General features: G+C 38.0%; 1 protein-coding gene across 1 annotated transcript in view; it reads left to right on the forward strand.

The window, feature by feature from the left end:
- TTC13 (tetratricopeptide repeat domain 13) overlaps positions 1-20,900 on the forward strand; it is a 42,667-nt gene extending 21,767 nt beyond the window's left edge. The window contains exons 14-23 of the mRNA XM_054996405.1: positions 63-195; positions 1,301-1,393; positions 4,426-4,509; positions 7,910-7,994; positions 8,918-9,027; positions 12,148-12,283; positions 13,281-13,360; positions 13,950-14,028; positions 15,180-15,259; positions 20,750-20,900. Of these exons, the coding sequence (XP_054852380.1) occupies positions 63-195; positions 1,301-1,393; positions 4,426-4,509; positions 7,910-7,994; positions 8,918-9,027; positions 12,148-12,283; positions 13,281-13,360; positions 13,950-14,028; positions 15,180-15,259; positions 20,750-20,861 (992 nt within the window). The 3' untranslated portion in view covers positions 20,862-20,900. The remainder of the gene's footprint in view (positions 1-62; positions 196-1,300; positions 1,394-4,425; positions 4,510-7,909; positions 7,995-8,917; positions 9,028-12,147; positions 12,284-13,280; positions 13,361-13,949; positions 14,029-15,179; positions 15,260-20,749) is intronic.
- The last annotated feature ends 394 nt before the right edge of the window (positions 20,901-21,294 follow it).

The following is a 21,294-nucleotide window of genomic DNA, read 5'->3' on the forward strand; positions in this document are numbered from 1 at the left end:
CTCCTGTAAAACTTAAAAATGCAAGTGGGCATAACTGGTAACATGCTTTGCTTGTTGTTCAGCAATGGGGCTAGCTGTGCTAGAAGTAATGCAAGCGGTACAACGAACATGGGTGAATGCAAAGGTCCGGATAAATGGAAAATCCAAGCTGATGCAGTGGAGAGATATGTTTGACATTGCTGTGAAATGGAGAAGGTAATAAAGGAGAAGATGGGCTGAGAATTTACGTTGTGGATTTTGTTATGTTAGCAGGCATACAGGATTGAATTGTAGGCAGGTCTCATAAAACAGGCATAAAAGTACCAAGGAAGTTGCATATATAATTTTTTTGGAGTTTTATCTCCTAACTTTTATTGTGGATTCCATCTTATATATGCATCTGATGAAGTGGACTCGGGTTGAGAAAGTCTATAGAAAAATGTTTCAGCTGCCACCAGGTTCTTTGTTTTTTTCTGTGGCAACATACTAATATCACTAACTAGCTCTCTAATGAAGATCATTTCAGGTGGGTAGCCATGTTGGTCTGTCATAGAAGAGCAAGATTTAGGTCCAGTAGCATCCTAAAGTCCAACTAGATTTCCAGGGTATGAGCTAGAAATCTCAGAGAGTCAGAGAGCTCTGACTCTTGAAAGCTCATACCCTGGAAATCTAGTTGGACTTTAAGGTGCTACTGGACCCAAATCTTACCTCTCTAATATTTGTTGTCTGCAAAATAATTGTTGATATTAAGGTTATGTGAACACTTCACCAAAAATTCTTCTGATCTGCAGTTAAACCTCTGCCAGGGACACGTAGGAAAAAAATATGGAAAAACAAGATGGGGACCTATGCTCTCCGCCCCGTCTCAGTGCCTGCTCTCTTTTTCTGCTCCCTTCTCAACCCTCTTGTTTGTGCTTTCTTCCACAAACACCGCAGCCAAATCCTCCTAAAAAAACCCCTAGAACGTTTGTGTAATTTGTATTGAATGATGTACTGAATGATGATGTAAGTTACTCTGTGTGTGTGTGTGTGTGTGTGTGTGTGTGTGTGTGTGTGTGTGTGTGTGTGTGTGTGTGTGTGTGTGTGTGTGTGTGTGTGTGTGTGTGTGTGTGTGTGTGTGTGTGTGTGTGTGTGTGTGTTCGTTCAGATTTTTTCTCCTCAGGTTTGTAATAACATCTCCACCAACCCCTGGGAGGGCCCTATTGTGTAGCCTTTTCTTTGAACTACATAATGGGGCCATTTTGGGAATCAAATTCATGATTACATTTGGATCTATACAACTCTTGAATCCTTAATGATGTTGATACAATGTCTCTTTTAGGATAGCTGACCCGGACCAACCAGTACTATGGCTAGACCAAATGCCATCTCGAAGCCTTAGGAGAGGTTTTAATAATCATATCAGTCTAATCAGGTATGGTGAAATCTTTTTTGCATTGTGGGATGCACCTAATGTTTGTTTATGGTTTTGCTGGCTTTTACATTTTTAAAATGTATTATAGCATTTTTCTTTCAGTGAAAACGTAGTGTTGTATATGTTCTTGAGAAAAAATATAGTCTTTAATTTCCGCTTTTCTCCTTAAAAGCTGAACAAATGGCCCATTTGTTTTGCTTTGTAATCTTCATTGTTTTGGGTGATCTAATTTCATTATTACCCTCCATTCCTTATTTGAAGTACCTCTCTTTGGATGCAGAAATCTGCAGTGGGTCCTAAAATGTTAGTAGGTGTCTCTAGAAGGTAAAGCGCATCCGGAGCAAGATAATTCTTCATTTCAGTATGCAAAGAGTATTTCTACCATTATTGTATGTACCCTCTTCTCCTATCTTACAAAACAAGATTGCATGCATTGGAATATTCACAAAGACTTGAAGTGAAAAATGGCAAAAATATTGTCAATCATAGGGGTTTGCATTCAGGGGTATGCGTAGCCTTCCAAAGACGTGCACTTAATTCATATTAAGAATATTGAAGCCTCTCTTAGTTTTATTTCTGAAATAAATTAATAAACATATTAAAATGTGTGAATAGAGAAGGCCATATGCAGTTTTGCTGTGTATTCTTGTAGATGCAATCCACCAAGTATAAAACTTGCAGATGCCTCATTAGCTTCAGTAGAACTTCTGTGCAAAAGCTAATCATGATACTTCAGTGTACACAGATGTACATACCCTGTAGAGAAGTCATCTTGACAATTCAAGTGTCCTTCGGGGAAGGAAGATAACATCATGTTAATAAATATATGTATATAATGTATTGCTTTTACAAGCAATCTATTCAACTGCCTATACTTTACCAAAAGTAAAGTAAAAAGTTAAATTAGCTTTCCATTTATGCAGAGTAACCCAGTGTTTGTGGCTTGAAACATTTCATCAGCATTTGAGATTGGAAAAGTTTATATAATTTTCACCATCCTTTCTTCTCCACCATTTCTTCTTTTAAAACAATCCTTGACAAACTGCACTGGTGAATCTACCTTAGGAATCATATTTTTAGACTTCCTTTGATAGTTTGGATACAATAGTTTTGTTAGGGTAGTGAAATGTAACTAAACATGACAGGCTTAGGTGAATGGACCTCTCAATGGGTTACATAATTAACCACTGTGATTGACAAGTAGTTTTGTCTTTTGGTATTTGCAGTTATAATGTTTGCTCTATTAAAATCTTGTTTTGTAGACTGGGAGATGAGAGAAGACTTCAACAAATACAATAATGGTATGTAGCTTTCCTATTGGGGTTGTGTATAGTTCAGGTGTACATGAGTGTATGCTTAGCAGAAGTCTAGATAGATCTTTTCCTTTGTTCAATAACTTAATGTTCTTCTATGACTTGAATAATAATAACAACAACAACATTTGATTTATATACCACCCTTCAGGACAACTTAACACCCACTCAGAGTGGTTTACAAACTATGTTATTATCCCTGCAACAAAACACCCTGTGAGGTAGGAAGGGCAGAGAGAGCTCCAGAGAGCTGTGACTGACCCAGGGTCTTGATATAATAATAATATTTAGTTTATATACCGCCCTTCAGGACAACTTAATGCCCACTCAGAGCAGTTTACAAATTGTGTTGTTATTATCCTCATAACAATCACTCTGTGAGGTGGGTGGGGCTGAGAAAGCTCTGAAAGAGCTGTGACTGACCCAGGGTCACCCAGCTGGCTTCAAGTGGAAGAGTGGGGTATCAAACCCGGTTCTCCAGATTAGAGTCCCACACTCTTAACCACTACACCAAACTGGAGGGACTGCAATGTTGTAAATGTGAGACTTCAAAAATAATGTTTCCAGGAAATACTATTGTCAGTACTAGATACTAGGAATACATTTACTGTTCATCTACATATTTTGTCACTTCTCAATAGTAATAATAATTATCTGGAATTCTTACATGTATGAAAATGCACAAATTAGTGCACAGCCCTGTCATGTGGACCACCAGCTGTAATCTATCAAACAACTTTCATTTTTGTTGCTGTACCTGTCATATCCTAATTTCACTAGTTTTCAGACTGTTCTGCAACGTTCTGCAGAAACTAACATGGCTTGCCACAAAAATGATAAACTATCTTTGATGCATCAATACTTATCTGGAGTTTTATGTATTGGGAAATACGGATTTTTTAAAATGTTACATGTGGTAATAGTGAAATGGTTTATATAACCTTAAAAATAGAGGTGTAAAGATCTACTGTCAGTGGAAGATTGGATTGGATTGGATTGGAAAGATGAGGGTTTTAGTTGAGACAGTCAAACTTATAGTTCTAAAGAGAGTTAAAATCATTGTTTACACACATGGCAAATTGGAAACCTTTTATGACTCTCTGTGGATAAGAAGAAAAATGAACTAATGATTGGTCAAATTGAGAATAAGGAGTTGGGATGTTAAGAAGATGAGATGAGGTATATAAAAAAGATATTAATTAGACCACAGCCTGATTGATGTGAAAAGGAGGAAGTGTCGTAGGGAAAAAAACTGTAATGATTAACAGTACACTTACTAAGCTGGTTCTTTCTGGTAATATGCAGGCCTTTCTTTCTGGTAGGCCACTGTAGGCCTTTAGTAGTTGTATGTTTTATGCTTTCTTTTTATTTTCTGTACTATCTTTTTAACTTTTCCACAATAAAATAAAAATTGTAGCCGTTATATACAATCACAGAGAAGTGCCATGACTTGTCCATTATGTTCTTAATACCCATGTGGTGATAGCTAAGCCCAAAAGGCCTTACCAATGCTCAGCGCAAAGAGTACATGCTTAAATATGTTCAGAATCCTCTGCAATGTGCAGAAGGTCCACAGCAAGCAAATAAGTGTTTAAATTGTTCCATGAGAAAATTTGAATTCCATTGTCTTACTGTATAAAAATTGCATTTTTATTAACATTATGTAGATGCCAATTAAGTACTGAATGTACTGTTTTTAATTTTTTTTGTTATCTACAGGGGACAGGTTATTAATATGAGATACCTTAACTACTTTGAAAAGATACTTGATTTTATTAAAGACAGGATCCGGGTTTATCATAGGTAAATACATTCTTCCTTTTCTTATATTGATAACAGTATTATTTTATAAATACCTCAAGCTGGGGACTGTACAGGCTTAAAATTTTAAGAGAATGAGACCATGAGGAGGGACTGTTACTAAAGGCAAAAGGTACAAAATTAGATGCAACCAAAAACAAATGTGCAGCACCATCAAGAAGGAAAGGGAGAAAGTGGAGCAGAGAGAATCAATCCAGGAAGAAGATAAGCTGTAGTCAAGAATGGAATAAACCAATGGCTTTGCCCAAAAGGGATGAATTTTAGGTACTTTAAAAATTGGAAATGGCAAGTAGCTTGAATAAAAGGAGAAAAATGAGAGGACTCTGAAGCTGAGAGAAAAAAAAAAGACGCATTACAGTGAGGGAAAGAAAGTCATATATACAGTGAAAGAAGAAGACAGACCAATATTTCAGTTTTAGATAAGAGTACATCTAGTCAGAAATAACAGGACAACCATAAATATTGGAAAGTGAAGAAAAAAGATCTGTAAACGTATAGTTGCAGGCCATCAGGATAGAATGATACAGAAGGAGATGAATCCTGTTTTTTTCATCTCCTTCTCTATAACATACCTTGAGTCTCAGTGAGAAAGGTGGACCATAAATGACATAAATAAATAAATAAATAGATCAACTCCAGTTGGAATGCACTAGAAATAATTGTTGTTTACCATTAATGTGTGTGTAAAAGTATCACTAGGACAAGTGAACTTTAAATAAGGAAAGCCATGGTCCCAGAAATGCATAATGTTATTAAAGGCTGAAGATAAGAAAGTAGCACAGCAGTAAATTGAATTTATGTGGTTTAGCAAGTAGAACATAATTGAAAATAAGAGAGCAGATTCAATCAAATGACAAGAGAAAATGATGTGTAAAGGAACAGAACTGTAAATTAGTAGAAAGAAAATTGAAATACTAAGACAATCAAGAGCTTTCTGAGTGAATGGTGAAAGAGATACAAGTCAATTAAAAATGGAGTCAAGAGAATGTCCCTTCAGAATGGGAGAAACAGCAGACTTCTTGCAAGAAGTCTAAGGGGACAGTCCTAAGCAGATCTACGTGGAAGTAAGTCCCATGCTAATCAATGGGGCTTGCTTTCAAGGAAGTGTCCTTAGGATTGCAGTCTTGGTAATGGAAGAAAGTAGTAAAAAGACAAGAAAGTAGAACTCCATAAAGAATTGCCTTAAGCCCAGATGTGAAGAAAAGTATAAAATGGACAAGATGATAGTAGAGAAGTGAATTAAAATAGGAAATTATGCTGAGAGGAAGAACGTAGGAAATGAATAAACTTAGAGAAATTGCATTGCTTAGCAGGAGCTCAAGAAAGCAAAAGAAGGAGAAATATAAATCCAAACCAAATATCAAGAAGGGATGTTTACCAGGCATGGTCAACAGCATGCAAAAGATCCAAGATAATGAAAGAAAGGAGCTAATCTAGGTTTAAGTGGCAAAATGTTGACAAGAATGTAGAACATGTGAAGCAAAATTTAGTTCCATTAACAGTGTAGAAGGGAGCAGAGTAGCAGAAGTGTGAAAAGAACAAAGCAAAATAGGAGGTAAGAAAGGAGTGATGCCAGAAAGACAAGAATCCATGTTAAACTACATGGAAGTACAAAAAGGAGGAGACCAAGTCTGATAGTGTTACATAGAAGGGAAGAAGAGCAACGTTCCCTTCTCCCACGATTGGTTGTATGGGAAGAATTCCAAAATAACTATTTTAACTCTTTGTATAGCCTCATAGAAATGGTCTGGCTACAGAGGAACCTCATGAAGGAAAGAAGGGGGTGGGGGGAGCCCATAGACTCAACCCAAACAGACAGGGGAAAATACAGGGGTCAAGTTACAAAGTAAAACATTAAAATATATTCAAAATAGGAATTTATTTTCAGTGTACACAAAATTCAAGTTAAAAACATAGGGCCTGAATAGCAGGCTACATACATATGTTGAAAATAGGTAAACCGGATGATGATATAATCAGATCGCTAACACTAAAACAGACCATATGCATTTCGGCCCAAGACCTTCCTCATTGGTCAGTTGTACAATATTTATGGTAAACAAACACACCCACACATGCAGAAACCAATATAAAAATGCTCCTGATGTTCTTATCTCTTGTGTTCTGTGGTATAATACAGGTTGTTGTAGCAGGCTACAGACAGCTTCACATAATGACTGCACTCACACAGTGCTCTCCATTTGGTATTATATTCTGAAGCTTGGTTTCTGGATGTGTTTCATCAGTCTGTAGTTTCTACCTTCTGCAAAGCAATTCAGAGTTGATGGAGGCAGGGCAAGACCAAGGGGCCTGATTTCTCTCCTATAATTTCTATTAACCAGCTTTTTGAAGGATGCATAGTGGATGCAGTGGATATGAAGGGCTCCAAATTATATTAAGGTTGTAAAATGGAGCTAATGAATAACCTTAATATTCATGACTTTGAGTGAATAATTTAGTACTTCTGTATTTTCAAGTATGAGCTGTTCCTTAAATCTGTGCAAATCAAGTTTCAGATTTGGTCTTTAGACTATTAATTTTCAAACAGATTATTTATTTACAGTTTTCAAATGCATGACAGGTAGAGTATATCTAAAGAATCAGAGTGATAATAACATCCAGAGTGTCAGCCTGAATGTGGCGCAACCCTGGATTAAATCCATTTATGACGTTCCAAATCAGTGTCCAAATTACTGACAGAAAGGATCTTTTCTTCTTCCTAGCACAGCTTCTGCCGCCCCTCCCCAGCTGCTCTTGAGGGCTGGATGGGACTCCTCAGGAATGGCATGGCATGTGGCAAGGGCCATTGCAATGGGAACTGGGCAATGAGCAAAAATTGCACTTCTTCCCATTCTTTTGCTCCATTTATGTAACCGTTTATGCAAAAGTGGGGAGAGGAAATTTCTGCTAATTCTTCCATATGGCCACTGTCCCCAACTTTTTCAGAAGCTCCATGGTGGAAAGCAACCTCTCCTTCCACAAATTCATTCTATTCGTTGTGCATTGGATTCAGAGTGTTTCACCCTGGGAAACCTTATTCTGGCACGACAATGATGACACTACCACATTCCTCTAAGAGCAAGATATGAGTGTAATAAAATACAAATGATGCATTGCAGACTGGCTAACAAATATATGTTTGAAAGTTTAAACAGGAAGATTTGATCGAGAAAAGCTAGGTGTAGCAATAACTGTACTTACCATTTCTGTAGCATACTACAGTGTTCAGAGTGCCTCCATAGAAATAATCTTAGTTATGTAGCCTGAGACAGTCAAGTAAGTGTGTGTGTGTGTGTAAATGTGTTATAATGAATGCCCAACTGATATCAAAATTAGATTAAATACATAATAAAATGCATTAAACATATTATTTGACTTCTAGTACTCATAATCACAAAGAGCTTGTAGACATTCGAGAAGCACTGGACCAGGTACATAAAGTAGAAGAACTTCTCCCAATAATGAAGGTAATCTTTTTAACTCCTCCCCACCTAATTTTGGTACTAGGGGAAATTGTGCAAATACAATACTTGGTGAAGAATTGAGACATTAAAAAGTAAAAAAAGTTTTTAAAAGGGTTTTTATAGACTAATAAAATAATTGCCTTATTAGGGATGTGTTGACGAAACTACCCTTTTCTTGGAGTGGGCTACAGAGGGCTATATTGTTAGTGTTCAGATATTTTATTGATATGTGATAGTAGAAGGAGAGGAAGAGCATGGGCTACTAATGCTGCTCCTCCTTTGTAGTGGGAAGCATTTTATCATCCTGCAGGAAAAGCACAAACGGTAGAAAGGACTAAGCTGAGGCTGCACATCTCACGAGGGCAAGCTGTGCTGCTCTATGCGGCTCATGATGTTTTCCAACAAATGTAACTGGAGGTACTTGTATGTCATTTCCCATGCCCACTGAAGCATGTTTTCATGGGCAGGGGGAGTGGTGGGACATTTCAAGCATGATAACCTGCTGGCAATTCTTATTTACTATACGACTACTTATTTATAAGAGTAAAAGAATTAAGACAATTAATGTTGAATGCTATTTGTTTGAGAATATTTCAGCATTTCTGTAGTATATGTTTAAAAACAGTTGCATATGTTTTCAATTAAGTAAACATATCATAGTTAAGGTTTAGAGTAATTTGTGACTATTTAGAATGACTGTAATCCCAAAAAGACAAATTATCTGTCCCCTTAAGCACTCAGAGGGTACTGAGTGAAATTCTCTTAGCAGTGAAAACGTCTTGACTATTGCCTGACTTCAGAGCTTTTAAAGGGAAAGAAAACCCGTCTTTTTGGACCCATCCTCTATAGCATGAGGGGGCTGAAGCTATCAAGCGAGTACACAAAGGACAAATTATCTTGTTTTCCATTTTTCTTGTGTTTGAAAGCAGTTAAATAGTAAAACAAGAGATGGATTTACTGTCAGCACCAAAGTCCCTAGCCTCAAAGATTCAGGGCAAGAATATGATGGATGCACTATTACCATAACAGGAGATAAGTATGTTTATTTTTATTGTATATCCTATATATACTGGTCAAAAATCTTTAACAATTTACCAACCTTTGTTATGATTAACACTTTAATCAATTAAAACCATTTGGAAAGTTTAAATTTTTTTCTTTGTTATTTAGCTCTGACATCCTAGACTGATTTCACTATAACAGCATATAGATTGTGTACATTGCTGTTGTTTATGCTATCCCTGTAGGAAGCTTCTTTAGTGTGCACAAAGATCATTTTGATGCCAGTGATTGCTTGCCAAAACTCTTAATCCCTTTTCTCAGCATAATCCTTCTGTAAACATAAGAGCAAGTAATTACACAGCAATGAAGTTTGGTTATAGTGGGTTGGTTCCAATATTGCCTTCCGCAAGTAGAATAGTATTTCCACTCATTGCAAGAGCAAGTGATTTTTGCTAATTCTCTGTTCCTACTGAGTTCACTTGTTGTATCCTGTGCCATTGCAGTTGGTTTCCAGCCTGACCCTCTGGAACAGCTTTTCAGGTGGGGAGGGGATAAAATGGGAAGGGAGATGCAGGGAACGTGCATTTAACAAGTAGAAATCTGCTGCTGGTTCTTTTGGTTTCAACTCAATATTTCTTTTTTAAAAAAACATATTTTATTGGTTTTTCCATAAAAATAGAAATAGGAGAGGGGAAGGTTAAGAAGGAGAGATAGAAGAGAGAAAAAAATAATTTAGACTGCTTACATCAACATTCTAGTTATTTGTACATCATATTTTTTCCTACCAAGTATTCAACTGTGGTTACTGGTAACAGGTTACAATAGTGCCTTTATATATTTAGTACATTCTGTCTTTATATTTAATTTTAATCCAGTTGTAGAAGGGGGTCCATGGGACAGAAAAGTCTTCTTCCATTTGTCCTTTCATTAATGAAGTTAATTTGTCCATTTCCGCGTTTTCCATTATCTTCGTTATTAAATCCTCCTGCAAGGGTATTGTTGGATGTTTCCAGTAAGACACTAATAAAATTCTCGCCGCTGTTACTACATGTACTATAAAGTATTTCTGTTCTTTGTTCAGTACATCTGGCATACACTTTAACAAAAATAACTCTGGTCTAAAGGGAATTGAAACTTGCAAGATAGTTTGTAAAGATATATGTACCATTGTCCAAAATCTGTGTACCGCTTTACATGTCCACCACATATGATAAAATGTCCCTGTATGCTTCCCACATTTCCAGCACTTATTTGACATGTTTTTATACATTTTGGCAAGCTGATCCGGTGTTAGATACCATCTATAAAACATCTTATATAAGTTCTCTTTAAATGCAACAGACTTAGTTATTTTAACATTCACTTTCGATATCTTATTCCATTGTACTGGATCAATAGTATAGCCTAGATTCTATTACCACAGAGTCTTTCATCTTTCCACCCCCTCATTCATCCTCCTTTGCATCAAAAATAAGTACATTTTCTTAATCAGGTTTTCATCAGAATCACATAACAATTTTTCAAAATCCTTTTGTTCTAGATAGAAGCCTCCCACTTTTTAAATATTTTATCTAGATTCAGTCTGAACCCTTGACCACCAATCTAGATTAATACCTTGTCTCTGTAATTCCTCTTTAGTTTTTAATACTCCTTTATCATCCAAGAGATCTTTATATCTAATAATCTCATCTGGAGAGAATATATTTGGCTGAGAGAATGTTTCTAATGGTGCAACCCATTGTGAGATCTTGGAATATGTTAGCAGTGCAATTCCTTCCCATGTTGTTATAAGAGATTTCCTAATCCAATGATTTTTAAAATACTTATGACCAGTTGTTTTTCCATACCATACAAATGTGTGCCATCCTAACTGTAAATCATGACCTTTCAAAGCTAGTAATCTTTGATTTTCTAAAAGAATCCACTCCCTCATCCAAACTAGGCAACACTCTTTATGATAAATTTTCCAATCAGGTAAAGCAAAACCAGCATCTTTCAAGCCTTGAAGCATTTTCAATTTAATTCTTGGTTTTTTCCCTTGCCAGATAAAGTTAGATACTGCTTTACTTAATTCTTCAAAAAATGCTTTACTAATACTGATGGGAATAGTTTGGTATAAAAATATTATATGTGGTAATATAGTCATTTTGATAGTTGCGATCCTTCCCATCAGCGAGAGCTGAAGTCCTCTCCACCTCTCTAAGTCTTTCTTAATTTCTTGAAGCAGTTGCATATAATTATCTTTCAGTAACGAACTGCATTTTGAAGTTAAATATACCCCTAAATATTTTACTTTCTTTTCTAACTGGAATCCTGTCAGTCTAATTAAATCAATGTTTTGAGATGTAGTCATATTTTTGGTTATCACTTTTGTTTTCTGGTAATTAATCATTCCTGCCATCAAACCATATTCCTTTATATGTTGCATTAGTTGCTCTATTGAGCCCAATGGTTCCTCTAATATAAATAGTAGGTCATCTGCAAATGCTTGTAGTTTGTATTTCTGTCCTTTGACGGATGCTGCTTTTATTCCAGGGTCTTTTCTTACAGTTCTTGCCAATATTTCCTGCATCAAGATAAATATTAATGGTGAGAGAGGGCAGCCTTGTCCCTTTTTCTATCGATATCGCTTCTGTCAGCTCATCATTAATAATTATTTTTGCCTTGTGTTTCTTATATATAGCTTCAGTAGCTTTTATAAATCCCATTCCAAAAACCCAAGATTTCTAACATCTCCACCATGCTCTAATTCTGTAGAAACAATTCTTAAGTTGTTGCAGTTAAATTACACAGTTATTAAATTTAATTCTTAAATTACACAATTCACTTTTGAATGATACCTACTCAATGTATGTGGATTTTGTAATGGCTAAGAGTACAATCCATGCAAACACTGCTTCTGCCCAGGCTTTATGGTCTATATAAACGTAAGAATGGGGGAAACCGCACACACAGAGGCGGGCGGGAATTGCAGAGAAGAGTTGTCTTGATACTGCTTTTTAAAATTTTATCATTTGAAGTCTGAAGAAAATTCATTTTATATCACTTTCATTTCTGCATTTATCTGGCAGTTGAATATTTTACAAAGCTGACAATTGTTTCCATATATATTCCATGAATGTTTTGATACGAGTATTCACTCACATGTTTTTAGGATTGGGAATATATTATTTTCATTGGAAACACAGACAACAGAAGAAAGAACACAACTGTATCATGCAGAAATTGATGCTCTTTATAAAGACCTAACTGCCAAAGGAAAAATGCTTGTTTTATCTGCCGAACTTGGGGTAAGGTCTTCCATTAATTCCTTATTGTATTCCTTATATGTCTAGAATCCATGAGCCCAAAGGGGCTATAGAGTGGTTTTTCTCCTTCTACTGCCCCACCTGACAAAAACTTTCTCTGATCTGTCACAAGGGCTCAGCAGATAAAATAAAAAGTTTTTAAAAATCCACTAGATTTCAGCCTTACTCTCCATGTCCATTAAGTACATTCCTTATTGGTCAAGTTGCATTCCATCTTTAGATGGGTGCTTTAATGTAAAGTTCAAAGATGGCATCTAGTAGACAAACTATTGCACGTTGCTATTCTCTGCTTTGTTGGTTCTGTAGATCTTTTTTTTTTTTTACTCTGTGGGGTCAGTACATGAAGCTGCTTTATGCTGAGTTGATCTGTCAAGGTCAGTGTAATTTGCCTTGTCGAGGGTCTCAGGCAGAGTCTTTCACATAACTTCCTACTGATCCTTCTAACTGTAGAACTAAACCTGCAGTCTTTTTCTGCATGCAAGAGAGATGCTCCTGCACTCAGCCACTGCCCCTCCTCATATTTAATTACGTTTCAGTTGTGTTGATTTACATTCATTTCATGTTTTCTCTTTCTTTAGCTGTGCTGCAGGCCTGATACTTCCATACCATATTTTGGCATATTTTAAATAATATCATACTGTTTGTTTCAACAAAGTATGTTGTAAAATTCTTGTCATGTTGCTGTCCTTTTACTAATTATACTAACCATAAAATAAACTACAATGAAAATGCCATAAATGTTTTGATAAACTGTCTCTCAGATTTCATTTGCTTGATGTACACAGTTTTACAAGAATTAAAATAGGTTTTTAAATTAAAAGTGTAGAGGAAATATCTAAGAAATATTTAAAATTAGAAAATATCTCCAGCTGTTGTGTAAATACGTATCATTGAAAGTGTGCATGTTTTGAATAGTCTAACACAGTATATGTGTACATTGCATTTTCTCATGCTAAAGACATGGTGTTATTTTACTTAGGAGGCAGATGCTGTGTGCAACCTAATCCTGTCTCTCATATACTACTTCTATAATTTAATGCCTCTGTCCAGAGGTTCCAGGTTAGTATCTTTCTTCACATACCCTAATTATATCCATGGCTTCTAACATTCTGCAGGGCATTTCACAATCTTAAACTTTGCCACTAAACAAAGCTTCAGGATGGACAGATGACAAATAGATCACTCCAGTGATCAGTGCTGGTAACATCATGCAGTTTTTCCACTGGTGAAAAGGAGAGGAAGGGGATCCCCTTTGACCATCAAAAAGGCTGTGTGTGGGATCATGGGACTGCATGAACGAAAGCCTTGTGGAACAGGGCTTGTAACAAAGAGCGGAATTAGGAGATATTGAATGCTGCGGTCTTACTGATGTCAATGAGAGTCAGGTTGGGGGAACCCTGACCTGATTTGGAGAAAATGTCATGTCTAGTTTGGCCCATAGCCAAGTTAAGGAAAAGATCTTTTAAATAACAAACACCTAGTTGTCTTTACTGGGTAGCTGCATTTCCCATGGAAAGCCAGTCTAAAATAGCTGCTTTAGTTAACTTCAGAGCATAAGCAAAATTCAAATTATGAATACTCCAATAGAACTATGCACAGGTTACTTCAGTTCACTTAGTACAGACTTTTTGTTTTTGTTTTGTTTTAGTGTAGTGGCTTATTCAGTAATAATGGGAGCATTGATGGCAAGTGGAAAAGAAGTATCAGGAAAAATTCCTAAAGGAAAGGTATGATACATAAAATATGCAGCAGTAAATAAGGCCTCTTGTTATATCTAAACATGACACAAGAGTGTTACTTCTTATTTTTGTGTTGAAAATCTTCTGTAAAGTATATTGAGGCAGTGGTTTTGATGCATACATTGCAAAGAATCTGGGGGCAGCTGGGAAGTTCCCACATAATTTCTTGAAAAGAGACACCTTTCCAATACAGAAATGAAAGCATTTCTGTTATCTTAGTATTTGTTTAAATATGGTCCTTTCTCTCAACTGCTTTAATTCTGCTTTCTGTCAACTGCTTTCATTTAACAATACATACAATCAGCATCTAAAAAGTTGCAATAAGGAAAATTCAATATCATAACCATATTTCTCATGTCCCAATCTAGCAAGATGGTATTTACCTGCTTTTAAATAGTGGTGGTTGGGGAGAACTTGGAGCTTTCTTTGAGTGGACGTTCTATAACCTTAGTGCCACTGCTGAAAAAGCCCTGTTCTTTGTTGCCACCTACCATAGAGGGGAACCTCTAATAAGGTGTCAGAGAGTGAATTAAGCGCATGGTTGGTTCAATTGGGAGAAAGCAGTCCCTTAAGGTATCCAGGTTCCAGTTCATTTGGGGCTTTAAAAATCAAAACTAGCTCTTTGAATTGGCCCCCCAAAAAACTTAGTTAATGTATATTTCAGGTAACCTCAGCTGCCAACCTAACTGTTGAGTTTTGAATCTGCTGTAGTTTCTGGGCACTGTTAGTACAATCTTGCTGTGATCTTTCCCCTCTAAATGAGCACAGCAAACTCTTCTACCAATAATATAATAATGTTTTCTATTACTATCCACCTCTTTGTTTCAGATGGGCCAGAACTCAGGAGTATAGCCAGTACTCTTACCCTGTACCTGGCACCAGGAATCAGTCCCTTGTGGTGGTGGTGGTGGTTCTCATATTTAAATATATTTCCTTCTAAAACTATGCTGTCAGCTTCAGCATTTCACAATTGTGGCAACATGTGTGAGAAAGAGGTCAGAAGTGTACAAGTCTGCTTCAATAGCCTTCTAAATTCCATTTCCACACATTTTTGATATGGCAAAATACGTATACCTCGACAACCTTGGGACTTAAGTTTAAACCCCTTTTTAAAAATATAATTGTTGTATATGTTCCAGTTGGTAGAATTTGAAGCTATGACAGCACCTGATTCTGAGACGTTCAGTAAAACAGCAAAAGATTGGCTGAATCTGAAAAGGTAATGTTATTAATGTTTATTATTAATGATATTAATGTTGATATAATCCATTGTGTATCCTAGAAAAGTCTTTACATTACCATTAACTGAGCAGCTGTCATTTTCATATATGTTTCACCTCATACAGCTTTTTTAAAAAAAGTTTATTGGAAAAGACCAAGAAAATAACAATACATAAAAGAAAAAAAACAATATATAACAACCCATTTAAGCTAGAAAATATTGCTTCTCTCCATCTCCTACTTACTTTATACTCAGCATTTTATACTTGACATTTTATTTTCTAATTAGCCTGCTTCCATTAAAACTCTTCTTAGTTTTTCTTAATTACCAGCTACATAATCAAAAAGAATTTGCCATTTTTCCTGAAATTCTAAGATTGGTCTGTTATGCATATAAAAAGTTAATTTACACAATTTGTTCATCCACTCAGATACATTTGTACAAGAATCTGTCTTCCATTTTGTTGCAAATACTACCCTCGCCACCATCACCATATATTTAAAAAGTTCAATTTGTATTTTTGTAATATTACTAGGTAAAATATTTAATAATGTATTAAATAATACATTTAATAATATATTTTTAGAATTCAGCACAAGGGGAAACTTTAATATCTGCTGCATCTCTTCATGAATTTTTATCCAGTATCTTCTTGTCTTCTTACATGTCCACTATATGCATCTATTCATTGTCCGTCTTCTGTGCAGTCCCGCATAGGATTGTGCACGTGCAGGCCTGCCAATATGGCAAGGTTCCAAAGCTAAAATCCACTGGGGGTACTTACGGCGTTTCCTGCCGTACGCACCACCAGGAGGCAGCACCCTCTTCACCCTCAGTTTGTTCTTTGCTGCCAGCTAGGAAGATTCACGCTTTTCGTCTGCTGAAGGTGAAAGTAAAGTAAAGATAAGTGTTAAAATGCTGATAAAGCTTTATGTAAACACTGTTCTTTTTGTGCTACTAAAATGACCATCTGTTCTGGTCGTTCTGTCCATCTGGAGTGCTTAGGGGAAGCACATAATGTTCAGACTTGCGAACATTGCCACAAGTTTACCCCGAAGGCATGAGCTGAGAGGGCCACTAGGCTAAAGGCGCTCCTTTTGGAGAAAGCTATGAGAGCCTCTGATATTCCAAAGACCTCTTTCCCTTCAGCAGGTTGTGGAGACCAGACGGTCCCACAAGCACAAACTTCATCTTTGAAAATCACATCTCCCGCTCGGAGTCGACGCCCCTCGAGCCCCTTGACTGTTTCGGTTCTGATGACCTTAGATCCATCTCATGCTCGACACCAATCACTTGAGACCCAAAGCCTCACTGGGGTCCCTCGGATCCGACATCCTTCTACTAAGTTACCTTCAAGATCGGCGCCTGCGAAAAAGAAATGCCTGGAGATGACTGCTACCAGACTGCCGTCAGATCCGAAGAGCACACGGACTCGAGATGCACAGAACCAAAGTGTTCAAAAGCAAAGGACTCAGATCCAAGACTGCATTCTCAGACAAGATCTACACTGGAGGGTGTTACCCAAGTGCTTGCTGAGGTGGTCAGGCCTCCAAAAAAGAAGGCTTAAATCCAAATCTAAACATCTTGAGAGACAGGTTGAACAGTCTGATGGCATTGTTATTGATAAGCCTTGGACTCCTTCTCTCCACTCCAGATCCCCCTCATACATTTCAGCAGAGGAGTGGAAATAGAAGAAGGGTTCATTGCTGAACTACCTTGGATGGGTGAATACGATGAAAGATGCCCTTGTTGTGCACACAATTGCCAAGATTGGCTACAGCACACCTCTCAGTCTAGACAAGGGCCTGAGTTGGGGAGATCATATAGGAGCCAATCTGTGACATTGACCTTTGAAGTTTTTGACAGTCAATGGGGTCTAGGGATGCAGTATGAAACCCCTCACTCATCTGCTTCTTTGAACAGGTCCTGCCCCAGTCCTGCTTCTGATCCATCATCGGATGAGGCCGTTATGAGAACTGGCCAAATTTCTCCCACAGAGGATTATCGTTTTCACACAGAACAGATGGTCAGGATGGCTTGGTCCCTTGACATCAAAATATCTGCTGTGGACCCAAAACCAAAAGATAAATTCCTTCAATGCCTTTATTCTGGAACTGCAAGTAACATAGCCTTTCCTATCATCAAAGGTTTTGGCATTCACCCAGCATATAGAAAATTTTTAAGGTTCACATGTAAAGGCAAAGTCTTCCAGTATCAGGTACTACTCTTTAGTCTTGTCTGTAGCCCCTAGGGTTTTTACAAAGGGCATGTCTGTGGTGGTGGCACATCTAAAGAAACTGGGATGCTCTATTTACCCCTACTTAGATGATTGTCTGCTTTCAGCTCCTTCTAGTGAGCTGTTGGAACAACACGTGAGTTTGGTTTTTAATACCTGTCAGAAATTGGGCTTACTGGTCAACTTTAAAAAGTCTGTACTTATACCTTCTCGTAGGGCACAGTTCATAGGGGCTATATTAGACAGGAAATTAAATAATGGCTTCCTGCCTCTGGAGAGGGTAAACAGAATTAAAGACCGGGTGAGACGATTTACCAGATGTAGATTTCAGTCAGCATTGTCTGTTTAGACCCTACTAGGCCTGATGGCTTCCACCACTGCAGTCACACCTATGGCTAGACTCCACATGCGTAAATTACAGTTGTGGTTCTTAGATTTTGAGGACCATGGACAGGACAGAAAATACACTATTCCTAGAGTGATTCTCAGAGCCCTTGAGTGGTGGAACAATGATGATCACCTGCTAAGGATTGTAGACTTTGGATCACAGATAGAAGAAACTATAACTATCAATGCCTTAACAGTAGGCTGGGGTGCTCGGTGTGGCCCTCTTGACTCATGGCATATGGTCCAGAGATGAAAGGGAATTGCACATAAATGTCTTAGAACTGAGAGCTATTCATTATGCCCTTATCACCTTCTCAGATACCTTTAAGTGAAAGAGGGTGCAGGGTTTGACTGACAATTCCACTGCTATGTTTTATATAAACAAGCAGGGAGGCACCACATCCAGAGTGCTATGTGAAGAGGCCATTCTCATCAAATTACCCTCCAAGCAGTACACGTTCCAGGGACCGCAAATGTAGTTGCAGACAAGTTGAGCAGAGTGCCCACAGAGAACCATGAGTGGACCCTAGATGACAGAATGTTTTGGGAATAGGGACATCCCAAGATAGATTTGTTTGCAAAGGAAGGGAATTGAAAAGCACTGAGGTTTTGCCCAAGGGGGTGTGTGGGCAAAATCTCCCTAGGAGATGCTTTTCAACTGACTTGGAGAGGAAGCCTATTTTATGCCTTTCCCCCTATTCCCTTGATTGCCAGAACGTCAGCAAGATACAGAGAGACAGACTGGTAACACCTTACTGGCCCAGGCAACCCTGGTTCCAGCATGTACTGCACCTCTCCAAAGGTTCTCTTTTTCACTTTGGATTGGAGTTAGACCTGCTCGGTGACATGGGGGTATGGTATCATAACCTACTCAGACTGAAACTAACAGTTTGGCTCATACTGGGACAGGAGAACTCTCGGACAGAGTAGCAGAGGTTATTCTCAACTCTAGATGGGAAAACACTTGGAAATCCTATGGTTTTGAGTGGGACAGATTTGCCAGATGGGCTACGTTGAAGGGGATAGATCATTTTGAATGCACGCTATCCAAAATATTGGAATTCTTGTTAATACTCAAAGATGAGGGCCTGTCTAATTCATCAGTTAAGGTATATTTGGCAGCAATATCCGCTTTCCGCTCTAAAATAGATGGGAAGACCGCCTTTTCTCACCATATCTCTAAGTCATTCCTTAAAGGGTTGCAGAATCCACCAGTCAAGCCAATTGTATCTCAATGGTCACTTCAGTTGGTGTTAGCCAAACTTATGACCCCTCCTTTTGAACCCTAACTAGTTGTTCTCTAAAATTTTATCTCTGAAAGTCTCCTTTTTTGTAGTCATTGCATCTACTAGAAGAATGAGTGAGATGGTGGCTATCAGATCCAACCCTCCTTTTCTCAAGCTTGGTTCAGACCTAAGCTTGCTACTTCCTTCTACCTAGCTCAGGACATAGTGCTCCCCGTATTTTTTCCATCTCCTTCCAGTGATTCAGAAAAAGCATTACACACGCTTGATGTACACAAAGCGGTATTGATTTAACTTAAATTGTACATCATTATTTAGGAAGGACAAACAGCTGTTTGTTTGCTATGCAGGCCCCAAGAAGGGTAAAAGGGCTACAGCTCAGTCTATAGCTAGATGGGTTACACTTACAGTTAAGGAGTGTTATATAGCAGCACACTTGCCTTGTCCATTGGAAGTGAAAGCACACTCGACGAAATCTCAGGCTTCTTCTGCAGCTTGGATGAGAGGAGTGCCTCTCCATGACAACTGCAGTGCCTCTCCGTGACATCTACAGTGCAGCGACCCAGTCATCCTCAGACACTTCATGAAACATTACACCCTGGACGTGATGGAGAGAAAAGAGGCAGCAATGGGACAGGTGGTCCTCCATTCCTTCTTCCAGTAAGAGCACACCCACCTTCAGGTAAGAAGCTTGTTAGTCTCCCGTGTGAGACTGCACTGAAGACGGACAATGAAAACAGAGTTGCACTTACCGTAACTGTTGTTCATTGATGTCTTCTGTGCAGGCACATATCTTCCCTTGTGCCTCACTGTGCCTGACTATACTTACCTTGGGCCGGCGACTCAGGGGAACTGAGGGTGGAGGGGGCACAGCCTCCCAGTGGCGTGTTCGGCAGGAAATGCCAGCCATGCGCACTGGGTAGGCAAGCACCACCTAGCAGATTTTAGCTTTGAAACCTTGCCGTATCGACAGGCCTGCGCATGCGCAGTCCCATGTGTGCCTGCACAGAAGACGTCAATTGAACAACAGTGACAGTAAGGGAAATTCTGGTTTTTTTCACACTTGCAATAATTGCAAAATATAGCCATGTTTAAGACTTCCACCTTAAAGCAACTACGCTAGTGAATATTGAAGTTAAGTTGGAAAGTTGAGTTGGGGTATGCATTGGAGGATTACATGCATGGATGCTTACTCTGTGAGAGAAGGAAATGATTAATCTACATTAGAGTTGGATCCCTTTTTGAAAAGTGAAGTTGGAGTAAGATGTAATTCATTGTAAGGAGTTCTTCCTCAGTGGAAGATTCCTCACTTAGCAGAAGGAACCTTTGGGTCTTTGTGGTGCTCTGGAGTAGAAACATTTCTATGACTAGCTTCCTTCACCAGTTATCATGGTGACAGTATACAAATTAACGCCATGTATTCTGGAAGAAGCTTCATAGTATGAAATAATTATACTCTTGAGTCTTAAGAACAGAAGATACCATTATTTCATTATCCAAACAAAACCTTATATAATTAAATTCTAGATGAATACTGTAGCCCTTGGGGGGTTCATCCAAAATATTTGAAACAAATCCTCAGACTTTCTTTCTATTAATCTTTCTATTTTTCTTTTTCAGCATTTCACCTTCTTACAAAAGTCTTCCATCAGTATCTGAATCTTTTCCAACATTACGGACTATGATTGAAGCCTTGAGTACAGATTCATCATATTGTCTTAAAAGGCTTTAGTTGCTATATAACATCCCAATAAAGAGCAATATCATCTTCTGTTGTATGTTGTTTCTAAAAGAAAAGATTGTGGAGAAACTGAGGGGGATGGTCGCTGATATTTTGTAGACATTAAATACATTAATTACTTCCTTTTGGGACCATATACAAAAGGAAGCCTTTTCAATGTTTGAGGACTGTTGGAGAGAACATGGTGACCTGTTACATTCAATGTCACCGCTTCCTGAGAGCTGATAGTTAACAGTCCAGTTCTATGTAGGATATGGTTTTCCTCTGCCAGTTGAAATCATCAGGTGTAGGTGCATGACTGGACTATGAGGCAGCATTCCTGTACACACTTAGAGCCAAACTATAAATTATGGCATCCACGGGTCTGATCCATGGACGCTGCTGCCATTTTAGAGCTGAATTGGGGCTATTAAAAATGCTACAC

The sequence above is a fragment of the Eublepharis macularius genome, chromosome 1 (genome assembly GCF_028583425.1).
Source record: "Eublepharis macularius isolate TG4126 chromosome 1, MPM_Emac_v1.0, whole genome shotgun sequence".
Taxonomy (NCBI): Eukaryota; Metazoa; Chordata; class Lepidosauria; order Squamata; family Eublepharidae; genus Eublepharis; species Eublepharis macularius.